The sequence below is a fragment of the Carettochelys insculpta genome, chromosome 2, assembly GCF_033958435.1.
Source record: "Carettochelys insculpta isolate YL-2023 chromosome 2, ASM3395843v1, whole genome shotgun sequence".
Lineage (NCBI taxonomy): Eukaryota > Metazoa > Chordata > Testudines > Carettochelyidae > Carettochelys > Carettochelys insculpta.
In genome coordinates this window covers 117,228,395-117,242,763 of record NC_134138.1, presented here as the reverse complement: position 1 = coordinate 117,242,763, position 14,369 = coordinate 117,228,395, and the positions used below count along the sequence as shown (strand labels likewise).

The following is a 14,369-nucleotide window of genomic DNA, read 5'->3' as shown; positions in this document are numbered from 1 at the left end:
CCCAGCCCTGGAGAAGCAGCAGCTGCCAGCCCTCCCCCTCGGGGCCCCAGGGAAGCGGCAGCCATGGGTGCTCTCCAGCCAGAGCCCTGGGGTAGCAGCGGCCACGGGTGTTCCCAGCCCCAGACCCCGGGGAAGAAGCAGCCACAGGCACTCCCCGCCCAAAGCCCTGGGGAAGCAGCAGCTGTGCACACTTGCCCCCGCAGCCCCTGAGGACCTAAGTAAGGGGATACTTCATCCCTTTTAAAAAATAAGTAGGGATGCCTTTTTGACATCCCGAATGCAAGACCATCCCACCAAATAGGGGATGGTTGGTCACCCTTTTCTAGAAGCACTTTAATGGCTTGTCTACATACACATTTAGTTTCCCTTTAAGTAGGGTCCCAGTGTGTATTCCACTTCAGGCTCACACCATTTGTGCTTTTAATTGCAGATGTTTGGTACAATAGAACCTGAGAGTTACGAACACTTTGGTCAGAGAGCTTGTCTGTGGTTTTCAGAGATATAAAGGTGACAAGATCCCTGTTCTGTGAGCTGTGTTTTCATTTTAACTTTAAGAAGTCCACTCTGAGGCTGGTGTGAAAAACAGAATGCATAAGCAACTCCTTAGATCCTGTATCGGACAGGGATTATCTTCCGTTAAACAGATTCAAAGTGTGAGCAAATCTCAGCTCAAAGATTTAAATCACTGTACAAGCATCAATAAGAAGAAGTCTGCAATTACTCGGACTAGCAACCTGCAGCTTTGTGGTGCTATACTCCAGGCTGTTCCTTCAGTGTTTTCAGGGCTGATTCAGCACCATTCATACTCCAGACAAATACAGATGGAACAAGTCAGTATGATCTCTGGTAAGATATGAGGCTCTGTCTATCAGACATTGTATGTGTGGGTATTCTGTTTGTTCTGACTATTCTATCACTGTAACTACAGATGCTTTCCTGTAGCCTGGACTCAAACCTCTTACATTGGCCTCCTTGAGCTGAAAGCAGTCAGGAATGTCTGTATTCACTTTCTGCCTAAAATATGATGCAGGTCCACAAAGATCCTGACAGATAACGTAGATTGTGTGTTCTATAGCAACTGACGGAGGGGCCAAATCCACTGTCCTTTGTGCAGAAGCAATAAGGCTCTGGAACTGATGAATGGCCCTTCTGTCTGTGTTTCAGCAGCTTCCCTTCCAGACATATAAAACAGTTTAGCAGATGATCTCAACAGGCTCTTCTCTCAAGAATGGGATTTCTTATTTAGGAAGTTCCCAAAGTTGACCTCTTTGCCATTGTGACCAACAGGAGAGTGTTGCTCAGGGGCAGATTGGGTTCTTCCTCACTCCATGATCAAGAGTCTTTCTCTATGGCCGTTTCTGCACAGGCCAGTTCCTTCGGAAGCGGCACGCTAATATATGGAGTGAAAGATGCTAATGAGGCGCAGATGCAAATTCCCCACACCTCATTAGCATAACGTCACGTGATTTGGAGTCCGGAAGACAGTTCTCCTGGACTCCAAAACGCCATGTAGAAGCACGGCCCTGGGGAGGCTTCCAAAAGGAAGTCCTCCTTCAGGAGGCCCCTTCTTCCCAAAAATTTTTGGGAAGAAGGGGCCTCTAGAGGGAGGACTTCCTTCTGGAAGCCAGCCCCCTCCCCCCGGCCCACACTTTGACACGGTATTTTGGAGTCCAGAAGAACGGTCTTCTGGACTCCAAATCACATGACATTATGCTAATGAGGCATGGGGAATTTGCATCTGTGCCTCATTAGCATCTTTCACTCCATGTATTAGCATGCCAGTTCCAAAGGAAATGGCCTGTGTAGAAACGGCCTGTGTGTTTTCCCCAATGCCCCTGGTTCTGAAAGTGATAAACAAGGTCAGTCACCCCAAAGCCCAGGAAAGGATGTATTGTCTACATTGTTCAGATGTGGCACCCTCACCTGATTTGCATAGCTGTGTGTCAGACATCCAGCTTTCCATTCAATTCCTTCTTTGCCAAGACACTATTTGAAGACTTCACTCCAACCTGAAGATTCTTTGTCTCAAAGCGTGGCTTATTGGCAGCTCACAAGACTAGCATCTAAAGATGTACAACAGGATTACTAAACGTTAGGTAAGATTCCATGAGATGCTTTTTATTCACAAGTGGAAAGGGTTCACCCGATCATTCTTCCCTTTTTCTTGCCCACGGTTACTTCCTGGTCACCAGACAGCTGTAGCGGCCTTTCAGTCTCAGTCTTCATTCATCTACAACTCTAAAGGCACTCAGAGGATAAGGGAACCTCTTCCCTCAAGATAAGGCCCCGCTCCTATGTGGGATTTGTATTTCATCATCAGCATCAGCATCGACCATGGGCTCAGTGCCCATTAGTGTCTGATGCCTCCCTCACTATTTCCTTCCATCTTTCCCTATCCAATGTGGAGTGGCTTTGTTTCTGTAGACTAGTTCCGCACCAATCTACTGTATCTTCTATCCATTCTCTGTAGGGTCTGCCTCTCCTATTCAAACTGTCCATTATGCTGAACACCAGGGTCTTGACTTTTCATTCATTCATCGTTCGTTCTGCTGATATGCCTGAACAGCTGTAACGTCCGTTGTATAACCTTCTGCAGTTCGTTCTCTTTTGGCTGTATCTTCCTATATAATTCCTCATTGGTGACCTTCTGAATCCATCCTATTCTTGGGATCTTTCCATAACAACACTTCTCAAATGCCAATATCCTTCTCTTTGAATCTTTAATTATCACCCATGTCTCACATCTGTACAATATGCTGCTGAATACACACATTTTCAAGACATTCAGCTTTGTTCGTAAGGTAATCTCTTTGCTTTTCCAGATCTTATCCGTTGCCTGCAAACTCAATCTTGCTTTCGCTATTCTAGTCCCTATTTCCTTCTTACTGTCTAGATCATACATCATGCTGCTCCCCAGATACATGAACTTCTTTGTGCTCTCTAGTTTGATCCTGTCTACACTGATCTTCCTTCCTATTTCCTTATCTCCAAATATCATTGTTTTTGTTTTATCCATGTTCATTAATCAGTGTGTACCGCTTCCCTTCCTCATACAACACACCTTCATCTTCCCCAATGATAATTATTTCATATGCAAACCTCAAGTTGTTGATTCTCATCCTGTGCACAGATATCCCTTCTATCTCTTCCTTAATCTTGTCCATCGCTCTCTCTAGGTGTGTGCTGAAGATAAACAAGGTCAGTTGTTTACTTGGCAATATCAGCTATCCTTTTCTCATACTTCTACTCATTCTAAACCAACTTCCCAACACTCCACATGTTCTCACTGCTGCCTCCGCATTGTTGTTGATATCCTTCAACAACCATTATCAGTCTGCTATCCACTCCATAGAGTTCCAACACCGCCCAAGTCACTTTCTGATCTCTCCTGTCAAATGCATTCTCAAAATTGATGAAGCAATCGTAGATGTTCTTGTTCTTTCATCGAGCTTTCTCCACTATCAATCTTAGTGCCAATATCTGCTGTATGGTACTTCTGTCTTACCTGAATCCCACTTGCTCATCCGCTAGATGTTCTATCTGTGATCTCAGTCTCTCCATCAGTATCATCATCAGCACCTTGCCTAGGTGACTCATTAGGGCAATTGTTCTGTAGTTCTTGCACTCCTATGAAGTTTTTTTTTCTTGTGTATTGTCACTAGCACAGATCTTGACCATTCCTTAGGTGCCTTCCCTTCTGCCCATGCTATATCACATAGTATATTTCCTCAGTTGTACTTTCTCCACTGTATTTGATCATCTCTTCTAGGATCTTATCATTTCCAGGGCTCTTGTTGTTCTTTAGTCATTTCATTGCTCTTTCTACTTCCTCCTTCGAAATATCTGTGTTACTCTCAATGCTAGGCAGAGATATCTCTTTCAGTTCTTCGATAAGTCCCTCTGAGACACCTGGATCCAACTGTGCTTTGTATACATCAGTGCAATATTTTTGTCCATTGCTGTACAACCTTCTCCTTGTTCATGAGCACCTCATCATTCTCATCTTTGATCACCGTCTACTTCAGCTGCCACTTCCTATTAATATTACTAATCATTTTATAAACCTCCCTGGTCTTACACTCACTGCTTAGAAGTTTTGTCCCAAGACAGAGTGAAGTGGGGGAGACTTGTAGGTGACCTGTGCTCCACTTGGAGTACAGTAAACCCTCAAGATACACGCAATCAAGTTGTGCATGTCCCAGGTTAATGCAACTGCTGCTCCAATAGGAGCAGGAAAACTGGTCCTTTCAGGGGCAGCAGTCTGACTCTTGCTGCCCCTGACAGTAGCAATTTCCTGCTCCTGTCAGGGTGGCAGCCACCTGTCATGCTGCCGTCCCTGACGGGAGCTGTTTCCTGGTCCCCGGAGTGTTAGGGGGCTGGGACCAGGCGGCCTTTTCCTTTAGCCTTTTTTTAGCTGTTACTACAGATAAACATACTTTGCAGCATCTGGGATAAAGTATACAGATGAGCACTTTCCAGAAGTGCACCTCCATCCCTTCCATTCTGTCTCTGTCGCACAGAATAGTTTAGTTTCCTGAGGACTTTAATACTTTGATCTAATTCCAGTTGTTGAGTTTGGGCCAGAGGTGTTGATGCCTGTGATATTCAGGAGGGCATTGTGAGATGATCCTAGTGATCCTTTCTGGCCTTAAATTCCAGTACTCCATCATTCACACCAGCTCAGGCACAGTTTCCCATCCAGTAAGGTGCGATGCTTTTTCTACTTCCTTTTCCAAATGAAAGCTGTCCATTAGTACTTAATCTTCTCATAAGGACAAAATACCTCAAGGTAAGTAGATGCTACTGAAGTACTGTAAATACTAAATCAAAACACAGCACATAACACAGGAGAACTGGGCAATGTGCCTGTGTATGACACCTGCTGGACAGATTATACATCTCCAGGAAAGGAGCTTTGTCTAGAACTAAAGCACAGGATTAGGAGACAGATAATCTAAGAGTTATTTCTGGTGCTAACACTAACTTGCTATGCTTGCCAGGTGCCAGCTCCCCACTGCTCACAGGAGATGGTAAACTGACCAGCGATGCTGCACTGATTGGTTTTCTGGCTCTCCTGAGTAACATGAAATTTGACTTATGTGGGGTTGCACAAGAATATAACCTCCATGTAAGTTGAGGGTCTGGTTTATGAAAGAACTATTCTGTGTAAAACTCCTAGGCTAAACAAAAACTAAGGAAATCTCTGTCTCAAACCACCTTAAGGTTGCAAAGTTAAGTGCTCAGAAGTTAGACAGTGTAAGAGTTAAGGTTATCTGAGCAACCTAATTTCAGCCCCCTCATGTGTATACATCACCAGAACAAAAAAATTGAACAGCTCATTAATTGAGCACCATCCATTCTGTACACTGGATGAGGTAAGAAATCATGTCCAGTTCCCTCCCCCTGACCTTCCTACATCTGTAATGGAAAGACTAAATAAAGTGTAATGCTGCTTCAAGGTGTCTCGCTGTTTTGACAAAAAACTAGAAGTCCTGTGGCACCTTACAGACTAACAGGTTTTTTTGGAGCATAAGCTTTCGTGAGCAAAGACCTGCTTCATCAGATGCATGTGACAAAGCAGGTCTTTGCCCAGCAAAACTTATGCTCCAAAAAATCTGTTAGTCTATTAGGTGCCACAGGACTTGTTGTTGTTTTTGCGGAGACAGACTAACGTGGCTGCCCCCTGATACTTGCTGTTTTGGTTATTTTTCAAGACTTCCCATTTCTTGTAATGAATAAGCTTTGAATGGGCGTGCGGACTCAGTCAGTTCTGGGGTTAGAGGATGGGAGATGATACTGATGGAAACGTGGCACATCAGGTGCCCCAAAGACGCTTAAGCTAGTGAACTGAAAAGTTGCAATAAAAAACTACTTTTTTTGCATTCCCCTTTTTCCAACTAGACATCACTGCATATTACATGATGTGTAAAACAGCAAGGATATCACATATTGTTAGCATTGTGAGGATTATATAATGACATTTGGAAAAAGATTCATTTGTATGCACATTATTTTGATTCTTAAAATCATATTCTTCCCTTGTGGGAAAAGCCTATAAAACATCATAGAGATTAAAACCATACAGAAATGTGTAATGAAGTTCTGTAGAAATTGCTCCTCTATACCTATTGAATCCAAAACCTTTTTATATTTTTATAACTAGACAGTAGAATTTGATAGGAGAGAGAGATTTTTCTAATGTAGTTGGTTGGACCATACCTCCAAAATATAAGAAAATGCCTCCAAAATATAAGAGCCCCAGAGTTTACATTTCAAATAGCACAACGTAATGCATTATGCATATTTTAACATTTTTCTCTTTACATTTTTCACATATGCTTTGTGTGTGGCTATAGAAGATCTGTGGTTTTGGACATTGTGGTACAGGCATTTATGTTCTGTAATACAGTGTAACTGGAATAAAAGATTCAGCAGTCTAATTTAACTTTAGGTATATGCAGTCAAATAATTTTTACTGTAGTTAGCTGCAATTCTAACTATGCCCCTGAAGCATAAAATAAATTTGTATATAAGAAACATTTTGAATCCATTAGAACCTCAATTCAGTTATGTAGAGTAACATGTTTCTGTTAAAGTAAGATCTTACCAAAAAAAAAAAAAGCAAACCTAGACTGTGATTGACAGATGTCAGACTTCAGGTTTTGATGTGTGTATTTCTTTCATGCGCTGCAGTTTGTCAGGGACTGGAGCATCAGAAAGAAAGAAGTCAGTGAGGCTGTACAACCACACTCAAAATACATTACTTCTGGCAGTTGTCAGAGTAGAATTATTCAGAAAATAATCTGAAATACATTTGATCATATGTTAGATGGTTGAATAATTTATATTATACCTTATTAGCAAAGTTTTGTGTTTACTTTGCTGTTGCCAAAATAACATGAAAGACTGAGTCTATGGAAATAAGAGATGCTGGAGTGAATGCGACTGTTTTTGCATGTGTGTTTGATAATTCTCCCTATCATTTGTGGGGACACTGTTTCTATTAATAGGGAGGTTGCCAACAGTTTTAATATCAAGACTGAGTTACGGCTTGCATCATCTTAAACCCATGCTGTGTAATTTTAAACGCATAGTATGAGTTACCTGTGTATTTGATCCAAATGTATTTCAGATGGAAAAATAGACTCTTCTCTAGTTTTATTCCTATTGAATTTCACTTGATTGCATTATATAGTACTTTTCCCAATTCTTGCAGTTATGAAGATCCAGTCAGATTAGATATAAGGAAATATATGTTCCCTGGATACAGATTATGTATGGTAATTTTAACCAAATTTAGACCAACTCAGAATCTTACACATGCGACTTTAAGATTTTCTTGGAAGTAACTAAATGTTTTATCAAGATGTTCACAAACAAGACATTATGCTATATCCATGGTCCTACCAAACTCATGGCCATGAAAAATGCATGACTAACCTGTGAAATCAGGTCTCTCCCAGTGTTTTATATACCTTTACCTTACTTTTACCTTATACTGTACAGATTTTTTCTCAAATTGGAGGGGGCTTGACCAGTGTTCCCTATAAACTATGCACTTGTGCAGCCACTCGGGAGAAATTCAGATCCTGCCCAGCTGATTAGCAGAGCGTCCACAACTAGTTTTTTTGTTTTTATTGGTGGTGAACATTCACACATGCCTCAGTGCACATAAAAATTATTCCATACATGTATGGAAAAAAATCTGCACATTGCTAGAAGAGATTAGAAGGCACATTGGTCTTGACCCAAAAAGTGGTTGCAGGGGGTTAATGATATTGCTTTAAGAGCTGGTCAGCCAGACAGTCAAAGCTGTTGCCTGAGAGCTCAGCTTCTCAGAGGGCCTGAGGGCTCAGCAACACAAAAATAAGGATGGCAATACACATAGCTGCAGAGAGTCCCAGTAACTCTGCAATCCTAGGTAACAGCCATAATTTAGGCTTTGTCTATACCGCAAAGAATTTGCCAATGTAATTATAACAATAGAGGTATACTGGCAACATGCCTCCCACTCCTCCCTAGCTGGAGGAGACAGAGAATTATTTTTATGTGTAATTTACAGCCAGTTCCCCCAGTGGAATAATTAATGCTTTATTTATTTATTTATGCCTGTGTCGACACTAGGACTTTTGCCAGCTGTCATTCAGAGGGGGAAGAAAATCACTCTCCTGACCAGTATAGCTTGCATACTCAAACGAATAAAGTATAGTATTGTGTTTAAATCCATTTATTCTATTGGTGAGAAATATAACAAAATAAAGAGGAAAAGGGTGTTCAAATCTTCATTATCTTCACATATTCAAAAAAGATGAAACAGGTTGTTAGATTATTTTTAATGAACCCCAAAAATAGTAGCTAGAAGATGAGATTTTGGGAAGTAAAGGTTAAACCTCTCTAATCCGTAACACTCTCAGCTGGCAAACTCCATAATCCAGCATGATATTAGTTAGCCGGATGACCTCTTACCATAGGTGTGGCCAAGTTTCATGTGGTCCCATAAAGTTTATTTACAGCCAGAAGTCCTGGCTCTCAGTGTTCTGTGCTTTTATTCAGCTGTAATTTGCCCCTAAACGTCTTCTAAGAGCCAAGAAAGCAGTGGAAGTATTGGTAATGTGGTAGAAAACATTGATCTCCCACTGTCCAGCAAATTCTCTCATCCGGCACCAGTCAGGTCAAGAGGGTGCTGGAGGAGAGAGGTTCAACCTGTACCTTCAAGAATGTTTGTGTGTAATATATTATGCACTGAAACTTGGGCCAACATTTTCAAACCTTGATGCCTAATGTTAACCTTCTAAACTCATTTTAAGGTGACTAAATAGAAAAGGTCTGATTTTCAAAGATTCTAAGTAGCTGCAGCTCCCGTTGACTTCAATGAGATTTGTGAATGCCCAGTTTTTTCTGATGCCTAAGCCACTTTTATTTGGGCTCCTTAAACATGGACTTAGAAATCTAACTTTAGTTACTCAGGTTTGAAAACATTCGCCAAAATTAAACATAAACCAGCCTTATAAAATTGTTTTCAAATTTTAGAGACAGATGCACAATCCGCTCAACCTACCTAACCTACAAGCTGCTGTCTCAACCAAATGGCCAGCCAGACTGCCTGGTGTCCAAGAAGCCCAGTGTGTTGACAGAGGACCCCCAAGAACATCAAGACTGGCTTTCTGTCAACAGATCTCTGTTGATAGAGGCATTGTGCCTCATGGGGAGCAATATAAAACTGTTGACAAAAGTGTTCCTTTCTATTGATTTACTGTTGACAGAACACCTGGGGAATCTGGAAACTCCCAGGGTTTTGTTGGCAAAATGCCAGTTTTGTCAACAAAATCCTCTAGTGTAGCTGTAGCCTTTGTAAAACACCTTATATTTTATGTAGCCATGAAAAGAAATTACTTGCTTCAGGTGAGTAAATGTTGAAGATGTGGTTTCTGAGGAAGAGAGGTTTTTCCTCCAACTTTGACCAGTGTAAGAAATGAGTATGTTAGCAAGTGGTTTGTTTCAGATAGATAAAATCCTTAATAATTGGTTTTCTGTGGTTTCCAGTTTATTTTATATGTAAAGGTTAATTAACTTTGACTTTTGAAATAAAATAACTAGTTATTAATTTTTAAGGTTGCTTAGGAATAGATTTTAATTGCTCTGCCTGTCACTACAGAGCAATATCCATCAACATGTACAATATTTTTGTTGTGAAAGCTAACAAATTCTTCATAGTGTAGTGATGCAGTCCTGGAATCCTTTAGCTTTCACGTCTTTCATGACTTTCTGCACTATATCCCAATATACTGGTACGTTCACTTCTCTTCCCTAACTCAAAATTTTACTTACAATACATGTAACAAGTTGTCTTTATTTCATAGGTTACGTGTTCAGTAATCTTCCAACTGTATTGTGTGCACTCTTAGGGATGGGTTTACACTACAAGGACAGATTGATCTAAGATACTCAATTTGAGTTACATTAGTAGCATGACCTCAAATGGCTGTAGTCTAGATCTACTTACTGCAGGGTTTACACTACAGAGAAAACTGTCATATTGAATCCACTTACTCAGCTCATTCTTCTGGATTACTGGAGTCAACTGGAGAGTGAATTCTGGTTGATTTAGTGGGTCTTTGCTAGATTTGCTAAATTTACCACCAGTGGATCAATTGCTGCAGAATGGCTCCACCCCACAGTGGGGACAAGCCTTAAATTAACACCATCTCAAATATTAAAACTGCACTTATCTGAGGCTGTCGTTTTGCTTTTTTGCTATTTATCTAAGCAGTATAATATTCTTTTTGCAAGTATTATAATAGTATTTAATCCCAAAGTGGATAAAGGAAGGTGACTTCAAGTCAACTGTTTAGGCTGTGTTGTCACGCTTTGACATGGGCAGGCACTGCCAATAGTTTCTATTTGCTGTATCCACTCAGGAGCTACATTAGCAATGAGCAAACATGCACCCAATCCTGTTATAGCTGCATAGGAATGTATGATTGTTCAGACAGACACTTTGCAGTACAATTGGAAAGCAAAGGTGATGCCCAGGTAGGAAAAAAGGGGGCAAAATGTGACTCTCAAAAATATTTCAAAATGGAAGATTTCAAGGAGTTAAAAATCTCAGTGGTTCATTCCATTTTTATTTAAAAAATTATTGAAAGAGAGAAAAGTGATATGGAAGTGACGTGTAAACCAAGCATAAACCAAAATACACAACATTAAAAAAATGTTATGATACCATATTAGTAAATGTTTTGTTGTGCTCTTTTCCATCATTTACATCTTCTTGAAATTATATTCTGATGGCACTTCCATTAGGCTTAGTTTGCCATTCATATTTTAAGCTGAAATGGTGACTCAGCATGCAATATAGATCCTGCTGTTCTTGAGGACCTATTGTGCTTTTAATCAGGTTGAGAGTGGTAAGGGCCGCCCTGGCAGGGGACCTTGAGACTCAATATGCTGAACAAGAAGGTGAGTGTTTTAGCACAGCTGCCTCTTGAGGATCAGGGGAAAAGTGCTTGGGGGGAAGATTTTGGCGCAATGCTGAGTTAGCTGTCCAGAAGGTGCAATGATTGACATGGGCAGGACCTAGAGCGCAAAATGTGGCAGTTTTACTGGTTCCCTATTTTGTTAGCTACCCTGGCCAATTTGAAGGAACTAATGAGGGTAGGTAGAGAGAGAGAGGGGAAAAAAACAAACCTTCCTTGACCATATTGTTGCCAGATAATTTATGCTGTGAAGAGTTTCATTGATTTGGCAGTGGATTTCACTGAAGAAATTGGCTCAGTGTGGCATCAGCACAAATTCTTCATCATATACGAGAAACAAATGATCTAAACAAGAATTCTTGATGTCGTACGCACTAAACTATTGTTGGATGTAAAAAGGGACATTATGACTAATGGCAGATTTTCTTTGTCCTTGATGTACATCATCAAATGTTATTAAAGTGCAGCCTTAATCTAATTCCTGCTTTTCTCCACAGGAGTTCAGACATGTGTTGGAAAATGGCTGGAATTTGAAAGTATGCCCTTCCGCTCAGATACAAGAAAAAACATCATTGAGTTCCAGGATGGTGATGCAACTTCCTTGGCAGCAAACAGGAGGTGGACTGAAGATACTGTCTGTCAGCCTGGCTTTACTGGCAATTGTTGTTACTTTTTATTATGGAGGTGTTTAAATAGAACTCTAAACTCGAAGAAGTTTTTGTGAGAAAAAATAGTGTTGATTAAAATGTCCTGAGGAAATCCTTTTGAAAATAGTTTTAAATTGAGCAATATTTTGTACTTACCCTAAGCTTTTCTTTTCATTCACTGCTTGAGTGAGAGCCATCTTGTCCCTATTTGCATACTATGGTTATTTTACTGAGAGCAGAAAAATGGTGTGTCATGCCAGACTTTTTCTCTTACAGAATTGTTTTCTTTTAAAGAAATACAGGTATTTGCTTATTTGTTTTTTAAGTAGTTTCAGGTAAAGTTGTGTGCTGGAAACTCATTAAATTATTAAGGATTCTATTATTCACACAGAAGTATTGATAATTTCTTGAAATGCTGAGCCTTTGAAGCAGCCTTAAACATTTTTCTTGATACATGTCTTTTTATATTAAAATCAAATATTCAATACCAGGACTATTCAGCCATTGCAATTTGTCATTTGTCACTGCTGGTGTCACAGCTATGTCTGATGTAATTTTGACCTACAACAAAGAAACATCAATAACTCAACCTCTCCGCTAGGAGCATTGCAGAACATACTCACTTTGTTCCAAATATATCAAAAATTGATTGTTATACAGAAATAACTTGAACTTTGTTGTTTCTTACCATTGAAGAGATTCATGAATTTCTACAAAAGGCAGATTTTAATGTAATCAGCATGGTTCTGAGCCAACACCTGTTGAAGTCAATGTGACTCTTCCCATTCTCTTTAGCGAGCATTGGATCTAACCCTATATAAGTACTGTGAGAAAACGGTAGGTTATTAGAGAAATGGCATTTTACATACATCACAAATTGTTGTTGGTTCTTTTTAATCCTATTCTTTTCAAGTGGGTAGCCTTATCTAGTGGATAGAGCATGAGATGTCTTCAAAAAGTCTGTGCTCCAGTCCCAGCTCTGCCACTGAATCTGCTGAATGATCTGGATCAAGTTAATTTACCTTATCTGTCTTGTTTTTAAGCTCCTACGGTCAGGGACTCTCTCTTATTATGTGTTTGTAGAGCGTTTAGCACATAGGGGCCCCAGTCTTAGTTGAGTTCCTAAGCGCTATTCTACTACAAATAAATAACAATAACCTGAGTAAACATGTTGTGTACCTTCAAAGAAACATAACCCAGGATTCATAATTAACAGAAAATTAAACAGGAGGATCCATCAGCAGCAGCTTATCAGTAAGAAAATGTGAAATATAACAATATGCATGAAAATATGTTTATCTTCAGGAAATATGAATTTGTGATGATTATAAACAAGATCCATTGTTGCCAATTCCAAGCATTCAAATTTCATCAGGTATAAAATAATCATAAAACGGACTTGAAAATCGTACGGACTTATTTTTAAAGTTGGATTCTTTTTGATTGCTGTGCAGACTTGTGCCTCTTGAGGTTTTGAGCAGACTTTAAGACTTTGTTTGAGTGAAACAAATTCTGTTCACCTTTTCAGGCTTTTCTGCACAACTGGAAGGGATAGAAATGTATTTTAAAAATGAAACGTGAAATTCTCACTGAAATACGTGATTCAAGGAGCTGGGCTTCCAGAAAATATCAGATATGTTAATGATCACACTACAGTTGAAAGAGTATTGCTATCATCAATAAACCTGGAAAAAATGTTGTTTTATGGAAGATATACAAATAAGTTCTGTACCTGTACTCACTTTCAATGAGTCAGTTATGTCCATCTTTTCTCTCCATCTCTCCACCAAAATACCTTGTAAATAAACAGTAATCTTTGTACAGGTTTCAAAAATTGAATACCCATTGCCCAGACTGTTTAGAGGCTTAATATGCTTCTGGATAAGTTAACAGGTTGGATTTGTGACCCCATTGACTTAATTACAGACTGAATTTCAGGTACAATTTTTCATGATCCCAGAATTTCAAAACAAGATGAAAAACCAAAAATGCTTCTCAGCAGAAGATAGGAGAATTTAGCTGCATTGACTGTGGTTCTCAAATCAAAACTTCCACAGGTATTTAGAAGTCTTTAAGCCTATGTTTAGATTGTCGAGAACTGTCAGCAAAAGACACAAATTGCACACCGCAATTTGCATATCTTTTTCTGAAAGTTATGTCAGAAGAGGCTTTTCCGATATTTGGCCCATCCACGTGGGGCCAAATATCAGAAAAACACCTTCTGTTGAGACATCCCTTCTTGCTTGTGAAACAAGGTATATAGGGATGTCGGCAGAATGCTCCCAACCAGCAGATCTCTTCCAACAGATCTTCAGTCCGGATGCGTACTCTGTCAACAAAGCTTCTGTTGACAGAAGTCTGCTGTCTGGACATAGCCTAAGTTATCAGTATGTTAGTGTCTTCCTCTTCACTTTGAGAGGCTATTCTTACACATTCTGTTATAGGCCATTCTGTATAAATCAAGGATGGATAAGCCAATTCTAATAAAATAAGAACTCACATGGGCCTTCAGGCAAAATGCAAACCAAACCCCTGTTTGCTACTTGAGGCTACCTTTGCGGACCAATGATAGTGTCATATTTTACAGAGCACTTCAACTAATGCCACTGTATTTTATGGAGCACCTTCTGCATGAGTACAGTGTATCTCTGGTCTGTGCTCTGAGTAGCTTCTGAGTGACATTCAAAGTGTTAATTATAAAATTGCACATCGGTATGTTACACAAAAGAACGTCCCTCTGGGTACC

At 39.9% G+C, this 14,369-nt stretch overlaps 1 protein-coding gene across 4 annotated transcripts in view; it reads left to right on the top strand.

Moving 5' to 3' along the window:
- CDKAL1 (CDKAL1 threonylcarbamoyladenosine tRNA methylthiotransferase) overlaps positions 1-13,363 on the top strand; it is a 665,249-nt gene extending 651,886 nt beyond the window's left edge. For all 4 annotated transcript variants that reach the window (XM_074985893.1, XM_074985894.1, XM_074985890.1 and 1 more), the window contains one exon: positions 11,474-13,363. In XM_074985893.1, the coding sequence (XP_074841994.1) occupies positions 11,474-11,668 (195 nt within the window). In that variant the 3' untranslated portion in view covers positions 11,669-13,363. The remainder of the gene's footprint in view (positions 1-11,473) is intronic.
- The last annotated feature ends 1,006 nt before the right edge of the window (positions 13,364-14,369 follow it).